The sequence below is a fragment of the Larimichthys crocea genome, chromosome III, assembly GCF_000972845.2.
Source record: "Larimichthys crocea isolate SSNF chromosome III, L_crocea_2.0, whole genome shotgun sequence".
NCBI lineage: Eukaryota > Metazoa > Chordata > Actinopteri > Sciaenidae > Larimichthys > Larimichthys crocea.
This window is the reverse complement of record NC_040013.1, coordinates 45554207-45573026: the sequence shown is the minus strand read 5'-3', so window position 1 is coordinate 45573026 and position 18820 is coordinate 45554207. Positions and strand designations below refer to the sequence as shown.

Here is an 18820-nt window from a genome sequence, read left to right as displayed (position 1 = left end):
CCACAAACTCCATGATCTGAAAAGCAAAGCTGCTTTTATAAATTCCTGAAGAGCAGTTTTGCAGATGCAAGGTTTTCACCCGGCAGCAGCAGCAACATGCTCTTCTTTCACACCATTCGAGGCAGAGGGGAAAAAAAAACGTAATCCTTCTAAGATGTGCATGGACGGGTTTGTGTGTTTAAATGACTGGCTATTGTGTTCAGGCTTTGAACTCACAAGGGCTGGATTCAGGGAGAGAGAGAGAGAGTAGAGGAGGAGGATGAAGGGAGGAAGACGAGAGGAGGTGGAGGTGCCAGAGCAGTTGGCTTGCTGTTGCGGTGGCGTGCTGTCAAACGCATTATCCCCCCTTCCCCCCCTATGCCCACCTACTCACCTGCCCGCCACCAGCCATACCTCACACATAGTGACACACTTTTTCCTCGGCTCGAACTCAGCCACACACCGCCTGCAGTCTACTGCTGCACGTGTGGGCAAGCGCGCGCATGTGTGTGTGTCCTTCAGCAAACTCTGTGTTGTCCTTCAACTGAATCTACTCGGACTGTCCTCACGTTAAACTCACACAGGGCTCAGACATCAATAGTCCTCAGCCACATTTACACGTTACAGTGCTTCAAAGTTTTTCCACACACTCATGCAGGAGAGGATGTTACAGGTCCTGCTTCCAGCACAGCAACAGTATAGTACCCCACAATGCTTCAAAGAGGTTTATGTGTTACATATTATAGAATCTAACTGGATTTGTGTGAGAAAAATAGATCCATATTTTACTAGCCCATTGAGGTATACATATAATTAACTGAGTGTCTGTTTATGTGTGTGTGTCCAGTACGAGGAGGCTGAGGCACTGTCGCAGAGCGTGGTGTCTATGGGGGAAGAAGCTGGAGAATTTCTACCCAGGGCCTACCTGGCTCTGGGACTTTGCTGCAGTCTACAGGCCTCTGAGGGTAACGACACACAAACAACGAACTAACAGAGAGATATAGTAATAATATCCTCTCTCCAGGAAAACAACAGCATCTCTCACTTGTTCAAATGCTTAAAATAACAGGAGAACCAGAACAGTTTGGAATTTTAGGAAATATCCTTATTTGTTTTCTTGTAGAGTTGGATGAAGGTGCAGTACCCAATACTGTTGAACCCAATAATGGTTTCCCCCCGCTTCCATCCTTTGCGCTGACCTAGCTGTCTCCTGGCTATAGCTTAACAAACAAAAAGTTTGTTGCAGAACTATTCCTTTGGAAGGTTAAGGGTCATTTTGGAAGGGCGTGACAAGACCCTTTTTCTTGTTTAGGTGTGAGGACCAGCCGTTTCTACTTTATATATTTTATATAACATATACTGAGATAAAGTATATTAAAGTGTATACTGTGCCAAGTAAACTCTTTGGTTCTGTCCTCTTCTCTCCAGCCACTCTGAAAGCTGATCGTAATGAATTCAACAAAAAAGCGCTACAAGCTTTGAGCAAGTAGGTCCTGGTTCCTCCACATATCATACATATATACAGCATTTTACTTTTGGCCAGTCCCTTCAACTATTGAACAAAATGTCATGAAATATGATGATTATGACCAAGCATCTCTAAAACTAACAACATTCCCATCGACCTCAGCTGTTCTTTGTGTTTAGCGCCAATTGTTACCATGCTAACACTAAACATGGTAACATGGCGCGTTAGCAAGCCATAAGCATGAACATGTGAGCATGGCATGTGCATATTACCATTGTTATTGCATGTTAGTATGGAGATTAGCATTTAGCTCAAAGCACGACCGCGTGTGTGAGCTCAGCCTCGAAGAGCTGCCAGTTTACCTGCAGAAGCCGTAGTTTCCATTTAATCTCACTATGACACATATGATAATCAAACGTTTACTCTGCTGCCATGAAAACCTTTGCTAACGCAACATGAACCATCTCTCCTCCACAGGGCTCATTCATTAGACCCCCAGGACACACAGATTGCCATGTATCTGGCTCTGCAGCTGGCACTTGTACGCCAGGTATAAACACACAAATGGGAAAGATAATAAATGTTTTACTCATAAACATTAGAAAACACTGCAGATTGTTAGTTATACCTAACGATGTGTGTATCTGACAGGTATCAGCAGCCATAGAGCCCCTGCAGGCAGCTTTATCACTCCAGGGGGACGACTTACACTCCCTCCACCTGCTGACCCTGCTGCTGAGCGCCCAGAAACACCACCGTCATGCTCTGGACACCCTGGGTTTGGCCCTCAGCCAACACCCCAGCAACTTCAAGTAAAACCCACTAAACCATCCTACTCACACAGGCAACAGAAAATGTTGGTGAATTGAGGATAAGGCACCAATCGATAACTGTACAGATGTACTTTTTAGACTTTGCAAGGTGTTTTTTATGTGTGTGTGTGTGTGTGTGTGTGTGTGTGTGTGTGTGTGTGTGTGAGTAGCTTCAGTGAGTGGTGCAGTGAGGCCCTGTCCTAACACTAGTCCTCTCTCCGTAGGGATAGGGTGTCTCAGCTCCACTTTGTTGGAGGCCAAGCAGACACACACACACACACTTGTCGCCTTATTTAGACGTGCCAGAGTGGAGGCCTGCATTGCGGTACCTATGCCCCTCATACACCCTTACCCTTTTAACACTGGAGCACTGACCCGAGCCGTGGTGCCGCTTTCCCGACAGAACTCAGTCATCTGATACATAAACCTGTCTGCTACACTAAACGGGTTAAAGCATAAAAACTGACCTAGACATTTATACTCCAATGATTTTAGGGCAAAGAATTTAGCCTGAAATGAGCTTATTTAAGGCAGGTTAGCATCAGTAAAGATCCTCTGGTTTAAGATGCTCCTATTATCTAACAGGAAGGATTCCTGTCAAGTCGTCCTGAACATTAAAAACATATTTATTAGCTTTGAATTAAGCTGCAGTGCATCATAGGTGGATAACATTAACTATCGAGGGCAGTTATTTTGCACTCACCATATTATGGAAGCATGTTGCATCATCTTTCTCATGCGTTTTCTCTATTTCAAAGCCCCGTAAAGCATTTCATAATTCAACCATTTGGGGTCAGTGTTGGCCTCCATGGTCCCAGCGCAGACAGATGGGGTACATCCACACATCAGGAGGGGAGCAAGAGAGAGAGAGAGAGAGGAAATGCAGAAAAACAAGAAAATTGATGGAACTACCGAAGGAAGGAAGAATGTAAGAGAGAGAAAGAGAGAGAGCCTGACAGGAAGACGAAAACACAGGGACAGAGTGGGTGGATGCAGGAAAAGACGATGGTTTTATAATTACACAAGCTTTACTGATCAGCACTGTATGTACAACTGGAAGATGAAAAATCTGCTCTATCTCTTTCTAGATGCACAATCACACACTTAGACACACACATCCTCCGTAGAGACACTTGACTGCTTTGACCCATTTAAGAGCTCTTTTCCAGGCTCAGCCAATCACATTGCTCTCTGCGCCAGGAATCCCCATCGCCCCGGTAACCATGAGGTCATATGGGTAGAGCAGGCAGCATCAGTTGTTGTTCCCGAATTGTTGTTATGGAGCGGTAGAGAAATTGAGTCAGAGAGAGAGAGAGAGAGAGGGAGAGAGAGACAGATCTATACACTGGGAGTTTTCTGAATGGAACAGCTGAATTCAAATAAATTCTTGTGTCCGTGAACTGTACACTACCTCTGAGATGTATCGATCCACATGTATGTTTCTAGGAAAAGTATATTTGAACCGAGCCGACTGAAAGCTGAAGAGAGAGACGCACAGTAGAGCTCTGCACAGGCCTGAAATGTTAGTCCTAGCATGACCTGGCCCAATTCATCTGGGCTCAACTGGCCCAGGACCAATAGCTAACAACATTTTTTTCATCTCTTAGTCTCTCTTTCTAGGTAAGAGTGCTGGTTTGAGTGCAGCAGTGTAACAAACATGGTCCAGCCTGCTGCTATACCAGTCGGTCCGTAATGATAGAATAACAAACTGTGAATAATGCCGGAAACAACATACAGTGTGGAACAATATGGAAACATAAACATGGGCAATGTTACAACTGTTAACAAGCATTGGTTAGCCAGCATCTCTTCCCACTGATGAACTGCTGGTACAGCAACACTCTGCACTTTACAATATGACCACCATGTCAACCGGCGTGTGGCTTCTCAGCCACTATATCTCATCTCATCTCATCTCATCTCATCTCATCTCATCTCATCTCATCTCATGGTCAGGTGTCTTCCTTGAACCCTTGCTTGATTTCACAATATCATTCCACATTCAGAGGTATGGAGGAAGAGGGGATAAAATATACACATAGTTCAACTACCCTCATCGCTGGAATACCACTGGATAACAAGACTGATGGCTCAGATTCATCTCATTCTGGTGCCTTTCTTTTCAAACAACGTTCCATGTTTGATTTTGTGTACTTAGTGCTTCACTCACCCTTTCATAACTTCATGCATAACATCCATCCATCCATTATCTGTAACTCTTATCCTCACTAAGGTTGCGGGGAGGCTGGAGCCTATCCCAGCTGACACTGGGCGAGAGTCATTTGTTGGCGCAGATATTGTGAAGAAAGGGGTAGTTAACAATCTGCATTTTCTATTTTCATTTTCAAGTTGCAATGCATTTTATAAAGCTGCAATGTCAGAATATTTCACCCCTGATGAAGCCAGAAGGCACCCCAGAGTGCCACAGCACCCCGGCTGAGAAATGCTGTGCTGGTTTCCTCTAAAGTCAGTCATAACAGCATGGTTCCCTACTCAGAATTGTCATTGGACTCAGTTCCCCTCAGCTCTGCATAGTTTTAGTGCCTTTCAGCTCATTGTTTTAGTGTTTTACTTGACGATACTTCAACGCTCTCATCAATAGCAACAGCAGGCATGTTCTTACAGAGCAAAGCAACATGTGAGCGTCGAACATCAGACAAAATTTAGGATTAACTGGTGAAAATAGTGGAGCCTTTAGCGCCTAAAGAGCCAAGAGTTGGTGGACACCAAAACAGAGATAAAAGGTTCATCAGGTGCAAAAGGTACAAAGACAAATGCTTGCTAACACATTAGCCATTAGCAATTAATGCAGCTCTCATTAACCAAAAGTGAAACTTTGCATTGATGCAGCAAGAACACTGTGGCAAGTGCAAAAGCTCAGAAAGTTTGCTGACATGCAGATAAAAGAAGAACATTTCAAGAGGACAAGATAATCAGCATGCATTGCAATGCAACGATGTAGCACTGAAACTGTAACAGTGAGCGCAGTGTGCCTTATTGTAACATTTAATTATCAACAGTATCTTAGCCCTAAACCAAACCCAACATGTAATATGCAACATGAAAATGAATCCAAACCCAGCCAGAATATATCAATACCCTCAGGACCCGTCAGGCTGAGGCCGAGTTGCAGAACTCAGAGTCAGAGAGATAGATAGATAGATAGATAGATAGATAGAGAGAGAGAGAGAGAGAGAGAGAGAGGGGAGGTGTTTTCTCAGTAACAAGCTCATTGAATATCATTTGCTTTGGATGTGTGTGCGAGCATCAGAGATCAAAGCTTGCATCATGCATGGTGCCGGGCATGCCGTGACTGTCAGTGTGTGTGTGTGTGTGTGTGTGTTGGTTTACTGGGTGTACTTGGTGTACAAGGTCGTAATCTGGCATGTTTCTGTGTCACTGTTAGTGTGTGTGTGCATGCATGTGTGATTCTTGTTAGACACTGCCTCTCTGCGCCACAGCAAACTGTCAAGCTCACTGTAGCACACACCGAATTCCTCTTAACTCCTCTTCCACCACATCTTCTGTCTCTCTCTCCCTACTTCTCCATCTCTTTCTTTCTTTCTTTCTTTCTTTCTTTCTTTCTTTCTTTCTTTCTCACCATATCTTTCTCTCCTTGCCTCTCATCTTTGTTATCTTTCCATCTCCATTGCTCCCTTTTCTTTGAAATTTTAATCACCCAATAAACAGGCATGCATTTCAATGTGAAATGGGATTCTGCTACAGATTGAGAGAGCTGAGGCGAGAGAGGGGGAGGGTTGTGTGTGTGTGTGTGTGTGTGTGTGTGTGTGTGTGTGTGTGTGTGTGTGTGTGTGCGTGCGTGTGTGTGTGTGAGGGAGAGAGAGAGTGATCATGGTCTCACAGTTTGTACTAAAGAGAATGATTAATCCCAGCCTTTGATTCTGCATTCATCCAACGGGATGTTGCAGCACGAGCAAGTGTTTGTGCGCGTGCACGTGTGTGTGCATCTGTGCCAGTGTGTGTATTAGCGTGCGTGTGTGTGCACGTCCCGGCTTTACGCTCTGCTACACAAAGCAAAGCATGTCTGCACAGGCTTGTGTGTGTTAATATATACTTGAGTATGATGTGTGTGTGCGCACTTGTGTGTCTGCATGCGCCCATGTGCCTGTGGAGAATACACACTCTGATCTGTGGGAGTGCAGAATGAGTAATACTGTAGATGTGCCACTTTTTCAAGGGAACATTATTAGCTATTTTTATATGGAGTTTACGCTGGCACTCACCACTCTTAGCCGGCCACAGCATTTACACTTAGCTCCACAGCTCACTGCCATCCGTCCTCAAACATTACGCCTTGCACAAAGCAGGCTCATACCCAGGAGCCTGGAGATGACAGCCTTTGTAATCTGACGTGTAGTTCTGAATGCTGTAATCTTGACGAAATGTATCTTTTCTGGAGCTGCGAAGGAAACACTGGCTGTGATTGAGTGCTGAATAACAAGGTGGAAAGACTCTATCCTTGGATGACTTAGATCAGTTTGATGTTACTTTCTATGACACATACAGTGAAATAATTTCATAATGACTCAGTGTGGTGTAAATGTGACTTATTGCAGTTGGTAGTTGGTAGAATTTCCCAAATAGTTGCCGTGAAAATGTGCGCTTTAGTTGAAACAGGTTTTCCAGTTTTTCATACATACTGTATATCTTATCATATCGTATCATATTTATCATATTTTTAGCACAATATCCACCTTTTTCCAATGCTCTACCTCTGTTAATGCAATCTTAAAAGTCCAGTATGTAAGATTTATTCTATTTCAAAACCAGAATATAATAAGCTTTATGTTTTTGTTACCTTAGAATGAGGGTTTTATATCTACAATGCTGGTCCTCTTACACAGAGTCAGCCATGTTAAACCACCATGTTTCCACCAGAATGGACAAACTAAACACTGACTCTAGACATGGTCGCGGTCACTGTAGTTTCTGTAGGAACAGGAGGGTGAAACAAGAGAGTTACTCTCAATCAAATTCAACACTTCCTGCACATTTTTCTTTACATTGAGAGCCTTCCTGTTGTTCAAAGGGTGTAATTCCTCTCTTCTATGGTGGGCCTTTAGCTGGATAGTGTGCATGTTGAACCGCAGCTGTTTGGGGGTTTTCCCGCATATTTAGATTTCCAATTTGATGCAGTGTTTTGACCTGTAAGGTCTTCGTCAGGCATGTAAACAAAAACAGACAAAAAAACAGAACTCCACTTAAAAATGGGACATTATGTGATATAAAATAAGAGCCGTTATCTAAAATAATATACTATGGGAATACAAATCAATAACAATAAACTTAGTTTAGGGTTTTTTCATGTTGTACATCCAGGATACACAGTTAGAGAAGGCAGTTCTTTGTACACATGACACACACCAACACACACACACACACACACCTTTCACTTTCTTGACACATTTCAGCACTAGGATGAGTTTACACCATCACAATGCTTCTAAATGCTTTGCCACACTGGTAATGGGGAGTCTAGAGACACACACATTCTCTCACACACACACACACACACACACACACACACACACACACACACACTCTGGTGGACCCCTACTGGCAGGCGTATCCTTAACACAGCGTCCCTCGGCAGCACTTGTCATCTGCATGTCAGAAAATCCAACCCACTTCCTCCTACACACACACACACACATACACACATTTTTTTTTCCCTTTTCAGCATCCCTCCATCTTCTTCTCACACCCTAAGTGCACACACACACACACACTCACACACACACACACACATACACACACCCTTCCCCCAATAGTCCACCGACTAGTCGGTAACAAAGCGCATTTCACCGAGAGTTTTCTCCCCTGACACACGCTTTTCTCGCTCTGCTATCGATCCTCACCCTCCCTCCTTCCCTTCATCCTTTTTTTTTCATCCTTCCCTCTATTTGCTGTCCAGGCCCCCACCCCCAAACTACCCCCTCGCCTCCCTCTGACAGGAGAGTACAGAATAACTGGAGGAGCCTTCAACAACAGGGAGGCAGCGGACAGGGAGGCAGCGGACAGCTAGGCAGGCGAGCGTGAGATGTGGCGAACACCATAGTCTCTCTGTCTCTCTTACTCTCCCTCTCTCTCTCCTCACACTCATGGATGAGTGATACCCATGACAGACTGCATCCTCCGAGAGCCCCTTCTGGCAATTACCACACACACGCACACACACACACACACACACACACACACACACACACACACACACACACACACACAGACTCGTTCTCATCAGAGACTTCCACATCACTTAACCAGTTGTCTTCAACTAAAAGGGGCCGAGCGGAAATACTCTATGGCCTCTCCTCATCAACCTCTCAACACACCGCAGCACACACACACACACATGACACACACACACACGCACACACACACACACACACACTCATACACACTCTCTTAGAGCTTGTCGTTGATGACTGTCTTTACCCCCTGTCTGTTTGTATTGATCCGTGTGTGCATCAGTCCGGCATGCATCAGTGAGATGTTGATGCACTAAGCACTTACTCAGCTACTGTAGGAGCTCAAATGCTAATACATGGATATGTCTGTGTACATGTGTGCACATTTATATCATGTTTGTTCTGTAACCGAAAGAGAACCATCAGCTACATGGGATCAGATCGGAGAGTTTCGGTGCTCGTCCGCAGAGCAGTTTGAAGGTTTGATAGATTGTTTCAGTCGCAACACACAAAAACTGGCAAATGTCCAGCTGTTCTTTTCACTGAGTATCATGTTGTGTGTTCAAACTGCAGCTCATGTAGTCAGTGATAATAAGAACAGGTTTGACTGTCTGTGGTTCCAACTAAACATTCCTTCAGGTTACTTACAGACACACTTTTCAGTCCACTTAGATGGCATAATATGTTTACACACACGTACAGAATATGCTAATAAGATGTGCAAGATTAAACAAAGATGAGTAATGTTTGTGTGTGTGTGTGTGTGTGTGTGTGTGTGTTTTCTGGTCCAGTCTCTTGTTCACAAAAGTGAAGCTTGAAGAGGCCCTCTTCGGCCCGACTGCAGCTCTGCAGACCTGTGAAGAAATGCTGCAAGAATGGCAAAGCCGCTATGACGTCAGCCGCTCCAGGTGAGTGTGCATACGCATGTGAGATGTGTGTTTGGTAAATGGACTGTACTTTTATAGCGCCTTTCTAGTTTTCCAGCCACTCAAAGCACTTTACAGTACGTATCTCATTCACCCATTCACACACATTCATACACTGATGGCACTGGCAGCCATGCAAGGTGCCAACTGCTCATCAGTTTGAGGAGCTAACCATTCATACATATTCACACACCGATGGCACAGCCTACAAGAGCCTTCAGTATCTTGCCCAAGGACACTTCGACATGCAGACTGGAAGGGATCGGACCTCTGATCTTCTGATTAGTGGACGACCTGCTCTACCTCTGAGCCACAGCCGCTCCTTTGCTTTTCATGCAGTGTAGCAGCACGTGATACCTTACAGCTGTATGTATGATGAAGGTGGGACCGTGGGAGGGGAAATCTTTTACTGCTGTGGTATTGATTACCTATATTGTTGATTAGCTACTGTGTGTGTGTGTGTGTGTGTGTGTGTGTGTGTGTGTGTGTGTTTACTTATGACTCTTAAATTTCTATTTTTTCTTCACAAAAATAGGGGGACAGATCTTTGTTCTTGCATACACCATATTTAGAACTAATGATCTAAAGAAGACTGAGGAGGATCACACCTTCTGATATCCATAGGTTAGATTTGTGGTGTCATTGTGGATGGACAAAAATAAAAAGCCCGAATTTATCTGCAAAATGAATTTAAACAGAAGCAAATTGAATCTAATCTGATGGGATTTTGAGTAGTTTGTGTTATTGTTTTTATATTAACTAAACTGTCATGGTGTATGTGTACAGATAGCTCATACTGTATGGTTCAAAACAAACATGAATGGGAAACATTATATTGACATTTTACACCGTCTCAATTGAAAGGTCCATTGTAGACATAAACTTAAAACTAAATTAAAATAAGTGGAGAACTAAGCACTGTAAGAGATTATTTTCTGACATACAGGTATGAACATAAACTGCAGTGATTGTGATTGTGAGTGAAAGTGTCACAGCTCAGCTGTTAGCCTATGAGAAAACCTGATCTGTAGACACACAGATATATTTAACTCTAAATAACATTTTTTTTTAGATATTAGGCAAACTGGAGGAAATGTTTTGAATACGATATACTGTATAAATCATAACACAATCATAATGTCAGAACACTTTACATATAGAGTGAGAACACCTGAAGACACACAGATATACTGCATCTAAGTAACATTTATTTCGATCATAGGAGGAACCGGAGCAACCCGGAGAAACCCTGTCATTCTATGACATTCTAAACTACATTTTTTTAGATTCTAGGTAATCCAGTTGTAAGTAAACCATAGAATCATAGGCGAACCGGAGCAACCCGGAGAAAACCTTTATAAAGAAAATATTTACATGACAGATGACAGATATATGTCATTCTAAACTACATTTTTTTTAGATTCTAGGTAATAAGAATAATAGAATCATAGGTAAACCGGAGCAACCCGGAGAAAACCCAAGTTAAACTATTTACAAGGAGTAGGTCTAAACCAAATTACCACCATGAGCAAGCACTTGGCGACAATGGTGAGGAAAAACTTCCTTTTAGGAGGCAGAAACCTCAGGCAGAACCAGACTCATGGTGGACGGTCATCTGCCGTGACCGGTTTGGTTTAGACGGAGAGGGAGTTAGGGAGGTTGAGGGGGGGTGTTGACAACTGGCTGTCTGTTCCAGCTGAAGTAGTTTTGGACAGTGTTCTTTATTCTGCTAAAGAAACTCCACACTGCCTGTCCATATCCACCGTTGTCCACTAGCTGGTCCTCCAACATATTCTCGATGTTTTCGGTCTCCTCTGTGTTCTCGGTGCTGACCTCCAGGTCAGCTGGTCCATCGTCCATTGTAGTGACAGGGTCTGCTGAGGAACTTGATGTGATGGAGAAGAATGGGTGATGCAGCACCTCCAGAGGTTTTATACGTGCATCTGGGTCAAGGTGCAACATCCTCTTTATGAGATCCGCCAGCAGTCCCTGATGAGTCCTCTCTGTTTCCTCCTCCATGACATGGACAAGGGCATCCAGGTTCTCGAGCCTATATTCCCTTGTATCCACGGCATAGATCCCTGTTTGTTCAGCAAAGTCCTCAGGGGATTTAAATGTCCAATGCTGTTGGCCATTTGTCTGGTCTCTATCAAAATAGTAACCAGTCTTCAATCCACGGTCCAGTATGTTGTCTGATGGCTGTCCTTGCGTTCCAAAAATGAAACGCAACACATCATAGTCTGTGTTACCAGGGTACAGGGGGTACCCTGTGGACAGCTCTGCAGCTGTGATGCCCAGAGACCACATATCTATGGCATCGTTAAAGGGGAGGTGAAGCGTGACCTCCGGTGCCCTGTACCAGAGGGTTTGTATCCATGGACCAGGTTTAACTGTAGCTACTGGATGTGCCAGGCCAAAGTCAATTAGCCTGACCTGAAGCGGTGTCTGATGGCGGTCAACGATCATAACATTGTCCGGTTTCAAGTCTGCGTGAACCAGGCCAATTGACCTCAGGTGGGACAGGGCTGTGGCCAGCTGCGCGATAACTGGCCTCAGCTCAGTCGTGGTGAGGCCCTCGAAGTTCCTTTCTTTCAAGTATGAGTACAGGCTTAGGTCCATCAGATCAAAATTGAGACAGATCCTGTCTTGGTCAAAGAAGAACCCGTTCCACCTGACAATGTTACAGGTGTCTGGGTTCAGGCATCGCAGCCGCTTTAAGATACAAATCTCAAGCCTGGCTTGCTGGATCGTCTTATGAGAGCTTTTCATTATTTTGATCGCCTCATGCTTGTTTGTTTTGAGGTTGAGGCATTGTGTAACATACCCAAAGCCGCCCTCGCCAAGGATGGACTCTACCTTATGAAAGTTTCCCAGAGTGGTCCCTTGGTATATTTGAAGATCATCTGTGCAGTAGAAGAAGAGCAGAGAGAGGATAAGGTTACAACATGAAGACAACAGAGCATAACAAAGTCTAAAGTCAAAAATATAACATTCTCATAACCAAGAAACACTTTCAGGTGTTGTCACACTGACAACAGCTCTATTAAACTCTTTGAGCCGATCCCTTTAATTTGAAGGTTACATGGAATTGATTTCAACTATTACAAGTATAGACCCTTACACATGATTAAACATTTTAGTAACTACTGTAAAGATGAAACATTGGACCACTCATGGTGGTTACACAGAAATAAAACAGAAAATTGAACTCACTGGCTGTGTTAGTGTTAATGCTGAAGCAGTTCATGATCTTTCTCCTGAGGTGTTAAACAAATGTAAAGAAGATATTTTCCTTGCACTTGGTCTTATCAAACGTCACGTCTTGTCGCGATGAAGGTCTGATCTGCACCGATGTCCTCTGTAAGTCTCTGTACTTTAAGTAGTAGAATCTAAGGACATTCTAGGATCTAGACCAAAGGCACATTCTATGTGACATCATCGGGTTCCTTTATTCTATTCCTTCCAGCTCGACCAATCAAATCACTCGTTGTTATGAGGTGGAAAAGGCTACTGTTGCCATGGTTAAACAACAACAGTATTAAGGGAAACACCTCAACCCTCTCATTCATTTCAGTGAGATCCAAGTGTTGAGCGGCCAATGCTGAATTACTAATCAGGCAAACTGTTTTATAATACTGTGAATCATACTAAAGCACAACATATGATGAGACCTACTCCTAAGTCCCTTTCATTAAGTACTGTGAGTTAAAATCTAGGGCCTACATATTACTTTTTCATGGTACATATTCCTAAATACATATACACATGGACATATAAGTCAGTCAGTTGTTCATGTTTTGGGGCCATTGTAGTTTTTCCTTCATACCAGCCACTAGATGCCACTAAATCCAACGCACTGGTCCTTTAACCCTTATGCACCCCTTGGTACATTTTTTTTGCATTTTTTCAATTAAAAATACTATTTTGACTAGGACAAAATTTTGCAAGAATTTGTCATTTTAAATTTAAATATTTCTGCCTTGGATCTAATAATAGGGCTATACTACACTGTGTAGAAGAAAAAGTTTCACCTTTTACCCTTTGGACATTTTTGCACCATTGACTTGTATAACATACATTTTTTGATCCTACTCTAATTTCAGCATGAAACAGTGTTTTACATGTGACTAGCTTGTCAATCTAAGCTTTTCGCTTGAAATTTTTTTCAATTATCTACCATATGATGTCATTTTCGGGCGGCACGGTGGTGCAGTGGTTAGCACTGTCGCCTCACAGCAAGAAAGTTGAACCTCAGACTTTCTGCCTGGAGTTTGTATGAACTCCCCATGTCTGCGTGGGTTTTCTCTGGGTACTAAAAGTCTTCCCACAGTCCTAAGACATGCACTGTTACGACCAGGAAAAGGGGTATGAGGAAGTAACATAAAACCAACATGTTGTGGTTAATAAACAAAGGTATTTTATTAAATGAAAGTTCAAATTGTTTTAACAAAAGGAGGTGAGGCAAAAGGGAACAAAGGGCGAAGCGAGTGCTGTTTAAACGAACAAACAAATATAACAAAAAGAGAACTCTAACCAGAGCCTATATTATCTAAATAGTAAACCAAAACGAGAAACAAAGACCTCACTGTCTAAATTTTATACTAAATAACAAAATACACATCAAAACAGCACCCCTGAACTAATGAGTCTAACAGAAATATACTCTCGAGTAATCAGTAGATCTATAACTAAACTAAACCCTGCCCAGTCCCAGTAATTCAACACAAAACAAACCTCCTCAAACCACATGATTTAACCAAAGTTAACGTTCACAATTTCGAATATCGAGGCAAGCTCGCAAACACCATGGACAATGACAAGCCGCCACGATGCTCGGGCGGCTGCAGTTTAAATGCCCGGGCCAGGTCAATTGTGCCCAGCGGATTGGCCGGCCGGGAGAGGATGCAGGGGATGTCGCCCCAATCCCAGCCCTCTCGGCTTCTAGGCTCGGGCGTCATCGGGACCACACCTCCTCAGCTGAGACCCAGTATTTCACCGCCAACCACACACCTGGACTCACATAGGGAATAGACATTAAACACACACATATACGCCGGGGCGAAACGGCAGCGGCCGTAACATGCACATAATAGGTTAATTGGTGACTCTAAATTGGCTGTAGGTGTGAATGTGAATGTCTATATGCCTTGTGATGGGCTGACGAATTGTCCAGGGTGCACCTCACTTCTCGTCCAAAATCAGCTGGGATAGGCTCCAGTCCAACCATGACCCTGATGAGGATAAGCGGTTATAGATAATGGTTGGATGGATGACGTCATTTTCCAAAATATGGCTGAGAGCTCCATTATATGCTGTTTAATTGAGGCCCTTTTCTATTGCATTTCTGACTTTTGCTTGCAAACAGGATTCATGATTACAATTAACATGGTGTGCTGGTATTGATGTAAAAGTGTGGTATAAATGTGTGTATTGAGAAAAACTATTTGTGTGTGTTTGTGTGTGTTATATAAATAAGGTTTAGAGATAAAGGTGTAGGATTTCATTCCCCTGAAACCCATGTGTACACACACATGTGTTCCTGATATATTGCAACCATGGAGTTATAAAGTGATCTGAGCAGTTTGAGCATCAAACCTGTCATGACCTGCTATAAAGTACTCATTATGATTACAGGAACCCTAAAAGTATAAATATATAATATCAACACTGTTTAACATTTTGCAAAATATGGTTTTACGCTCATGTTTTCTTAAACTTATGAGTTCCACCTATTAAAATACTTTTAGTATTAGTATTTAGTAATACTTTTACTTAGAAGTATTAATGCACAAAAGTAGTGTATTAATTACTGAAGGTGGTGATTATAGAAGATATTTGGTCAAACAGATTTGAACTGCCAAAAACATTCATACAATAAAATACAAAACAGTGCAATCATTTTTCTTTCAGCTTGTAAGCCTGTATAGCACTTGTCATCACTGCCAGTGTCTGAGTCTCTGTCAACAGTGTGTGGCTGCTGAAATGCTGCGCAGGCACAAAGCTTGATAGCAGCATGGTATAGTTCTGTCACAGCTTTGAACAACTTTGAGTTACCATTAAAAACATAATTTGTGCTCACAAACATTAGCTTGAGCTACTAGCTTAATGGTACAAATCCACTTTTCATTAAGTATACACAACATAAAAATGGCTGTTGACCTAGCTGGCATTTGCAACAGTGGCATCTATAATTTCTTTAAAATAAAACTACCAGTTTTAAAGTTTGAAAATGTCTGACTGTGCACTGTTTCATGCTGATTTCTTCTTGGTACCTCCCAGCCAGAATATTTTAAAAATGGTGTGGAGGATTGGGTCTAGGTGGGAGCGAATTGTTGTGGAGAAGCTTGCCAATGTGCTGACGTGTCGGGGACAGGTGGGAGACAGATGGTAGACATTGATCATCACCATTGAGCCGCCACCGTGAGCTAGCATAAATAATATGGGCATTTTGAGAGACATTTGCCACAGAAGGATCATACACAGTGGAGGGCAGTTCATCCCCCCACCTTGGCTTTTTGTCACAGTTGGAGAGGGGTCAGAATTTGCAATATTACAACTTTACAACATGGGAAAATCACCTCACCCCAACAGAAAAGTTTGATGTGAATAACTCCTAGAAACTCATAACTCTATGTTTAGTATGTTTGTTTCATGTTTGTACTGCACTGTACCTGTCTTCATCTGTGTGTGTTGCAGTGAAACAGATGACAGCAGCAGTATACCGATAGCTGAGAGGATAGAGGTCAGCCCCGGAGGCAGGAAATCCTCCATCCACCTCACCCTGCCTGACTTCCAGGACACCTCCACTGGTCTGCTCTTGCTGGTTAAATTCTTCCTAATAAGGGACAGCCACTGTACATATTTGGACTGCAAAATACTGAATCGATTACTTTAAGTTAAACACATCCTCCTTTTTCTCTGGTGTTGGGTAAATACCAGTGAGAAAGGTGAATGTGTAGGTCAGTCCAAATCCCCCAGCATTTGACCTATTGTGGATTAAAACTGTTTGCCTGTCTGCAACCCAGTTTAGGGGGAGCAGATGTGCTGTTTAAATATCAATGATCTGACTCACCTCCACACCTGTTTTTCTAACAGGATCAGTCACAGGAAATCTATTGATGTTCTGAAAATTGCAACAGAATGAATGTTTTTCTCAGCGTGGCTCTCCTCTGTCATCGCACTCTGTTGTTCATGAAATGAACAAATGGTCCATCTAATGATCAGCCTTGTCATATTTGAAGGGTTTTAGATTGTATTTTTGTTTGTTTTAGTCCATATGTGAGTCAAAAATATTGTTTTCATGTGATTATCATTTACTATCTATAAAACTATTCATTGTTTTCAAGTGAAGTAACATTGCCAACCAAGATTTAGTTTCCTACTGTGGCTTTAAAAGGAAAACAATTCAACTCTAATAGTTGATACTTCTTAATTCCATCACTTCCTGTCGCAGGTTCGTTGAGCCCGTCCTCAGTTGCTGCGTCTCGCCTGGAAGCAGCACTCTCTGAGGTGTCGGACGTCAGCTCCACCCGTCGCCAAGGACCCACCTATATCTGGGCCACCCTGGAACGCATTTGGCTGCAGGCTGGTATGACAATAGCACACACGACCATAACACAATTTCTAAAATCTCAAGGTTGCAATCTCTTTTCACTCTTTTGGGTGCAGATGAGACATTTACCATACATTCACAGTGTGTGCTACATGTGATGTTATGTTGAGCTGGCAGAACAGAGAAACAGGCTGTATATTTATTGACTCTGGGCTGGCTATGAGGAAACGTCTGTTTGAAAACTGCAGATCGACAGTAATCAGATTCCATGGTTTTGTATTTCCCAATGTTATTAAGCTTTGTGAATTATAATCCCAATGGCAAAAGCAAAATGGACAAGACATCGATTCCAGGCGATTAAAGCTTTCCAGTCCTCTAGTTTTTATTTGAAAGACTAGAGCAATAAATATATATAGATTAAACCTTTTTGAATAACAAGACTAAGAGTCCTCAGTCATGTTAACAGCTGTATGAGGCTTTAAAGTGATGCTTTGAGCTAAATGTTAATGTCAACACACTAACATGCTCACACGTAAAATGCTGTTTTTTAGCTGACATACTGTTCATTATATTGTGCACAAACATGTGACTTTATGGTTTATTCATACTGCTCTTGATTGCTATTTACCCCATTTGACAGACAGGACTAGAGACATCAACTAGAGAGGGAACATGTGGTGTACCTCAAGGATCAATACTTAGACCGCTTAAACTTGTGGTTAAGTATGCTGCATAACAGTTATGCCCTCACCAGGGATGGAAACCTCACCCTCACCATATTATTAATGACTCCATCAGACAAATCCAGATCAAACTACAATAAAAATCTAAATATCTGATGGTAAGTTTTGAGCTTACTGACCTGCCCACGAGTTCAGTTGAATTTCAGTCCCTCTGAAAGTGAGATATTGTTTATTCTTTTGTTGCGAGTATTTTTGAGCTCTGCAGTCATAAAAATTCACTTTGGGTCACCTATACAGTATGTGAAAGGCTAGAAAGTCCTGCATCTTAACATGAGGGATACACATATTCCACAAAACTATTTCTGCCCAAGACAACATATTTTTAGGCTGGTTTTGTGTAAAACTACAATCATTTAATTAGCCTGACATCTCCAGCCCCAATTTTCAAATTAGTTTGTCAGTTTATTTGCAATTTCCACGTTCATCGAATAAAGTCCATAACTACCGGTAGGTTACTAGGCTTGGTAGCTACAACATCCAAGTCATATTGCTTCTGGTTCAAGACAATACACATGTTTGACATGACATGACGCTTACCATTTGTACATAACATGAACTTTATCCATGACAGTTATCATAAGGTTTGCTTGTAAAACTGGACACCAAAGTGTCTCGCAACCTGCTGCTCAGCCAAGCTAAGAAATAAAACTTATCAACATCCATTGTGGATTTCTGCCTCATCGTGGACTTTCCAGTTTGGTTGCTTCCCGGATCTCTTCCTTATGATAGTGAGCAACAAAGAAACAATACCGACTGGATTTTCACTGTATCTTTTGATGGCCAGCAGAACTTTCCCCGATTCCTGTCGGAATTACAGCAAACATGTTAACAAAAGCTCTAAGTGCAGTTATTTGTTCTTATTAGAGAAAATATACCATCCAGTCAACAATTGCACATGAGCTGCAGCCATTGGTTGTTTACGATCATGCTTGGATGGCGCTGCTTTTTTCAGTCGTTGTATCAAATCTGTCCTATATTAGATTAACAGTTGAGTGATTGGCCCAACCAGGGCCAGGTCAGCGGGAGATCTGTCTAAACGGGAAGGAGACCAGACGCATCTGCCAGAGCAAATAAAGCAGCTCCCAGATTCATCTGATTCCCAGGATATAATTGAATGTGATTACTTCAGCC

At 42.6% G+C, this 18820-nt stretch overlaps 2 protein-coding genes across 4 annotated transcripts in view; one reads left to right on the top strand and one right to left on the bottom strand.

Moving 5' to 3' along the window:
- Nucleotides 1–18820, top strand: part of ttc7a (tetratricopeptide repeat domain 7A) — a 52316-nt gene that overhangs the window by 17110 nt on the left and 16386 nt on the right. For both annotated transcript variants that reach the window (XM_027278468.1, XM_027278469.1), the window contains exons 12-18: nucleotides 827–944; nucleotides 1408–1465; nucleotides 1925–1997; nucleotides 2099–2259; nucleotides 9260–9376; nucleotides 16091–16203; nucleotides 16848–16982. In XM_027278468.1, the coding sequence (XP_027134269.1) occupies nucleotides 827–944; nucleotides 1408–1465; nucleotides 1925–1997; nucleotides 2099–2259; nucleotides 9260–9376; nucleotides 16091–16203; nucleotides 16848–16982 (775 nt within the window). The remainder of the gene's footprint in view (nucleotides 1–826; nucleotides 945–1407; nucleotides 1466–1924; nucleotides 1998–2098; nucleotides 2260–9259; nucleotides 9377–16090; nucleotides 16204–16847; nucleotides 16983–18820) is intronic.
- LOC109142092 (homeodomain-interacting protein kinase 2) lies at nucleotides 10586–13322 on the bottom strand. Of its 2 annotated transcripts, XM_027278471.1 has the most exons (3): nucleotides 12608–13322; nucleotides 11001–12297; nucleotides 10586–10936 (listed from the first exon to the last, which is right to left on the bottom strand). In XM_027278471.1, the coding sequence occupies exons 1-2, from the start codon at nucleotides 12639–12641 to the stop codon at nucleotides 11045–11047; spliced, it is 1287 nt and encodes a 428-aa protein (XP_027134272.1). In that variant the 5' UTR covers nucleotides 12642–13322; the 3' UTR covers nucleotides 10586–10936; nucleotides 11001–11044. The 2 variants fall into 2 exon arrangements, with proteins under 2 accessions (XP_027134272.1, XP_027134271.1); XM_027278470.1 differs by having other exon boundaries at nucleotides 10586–12297.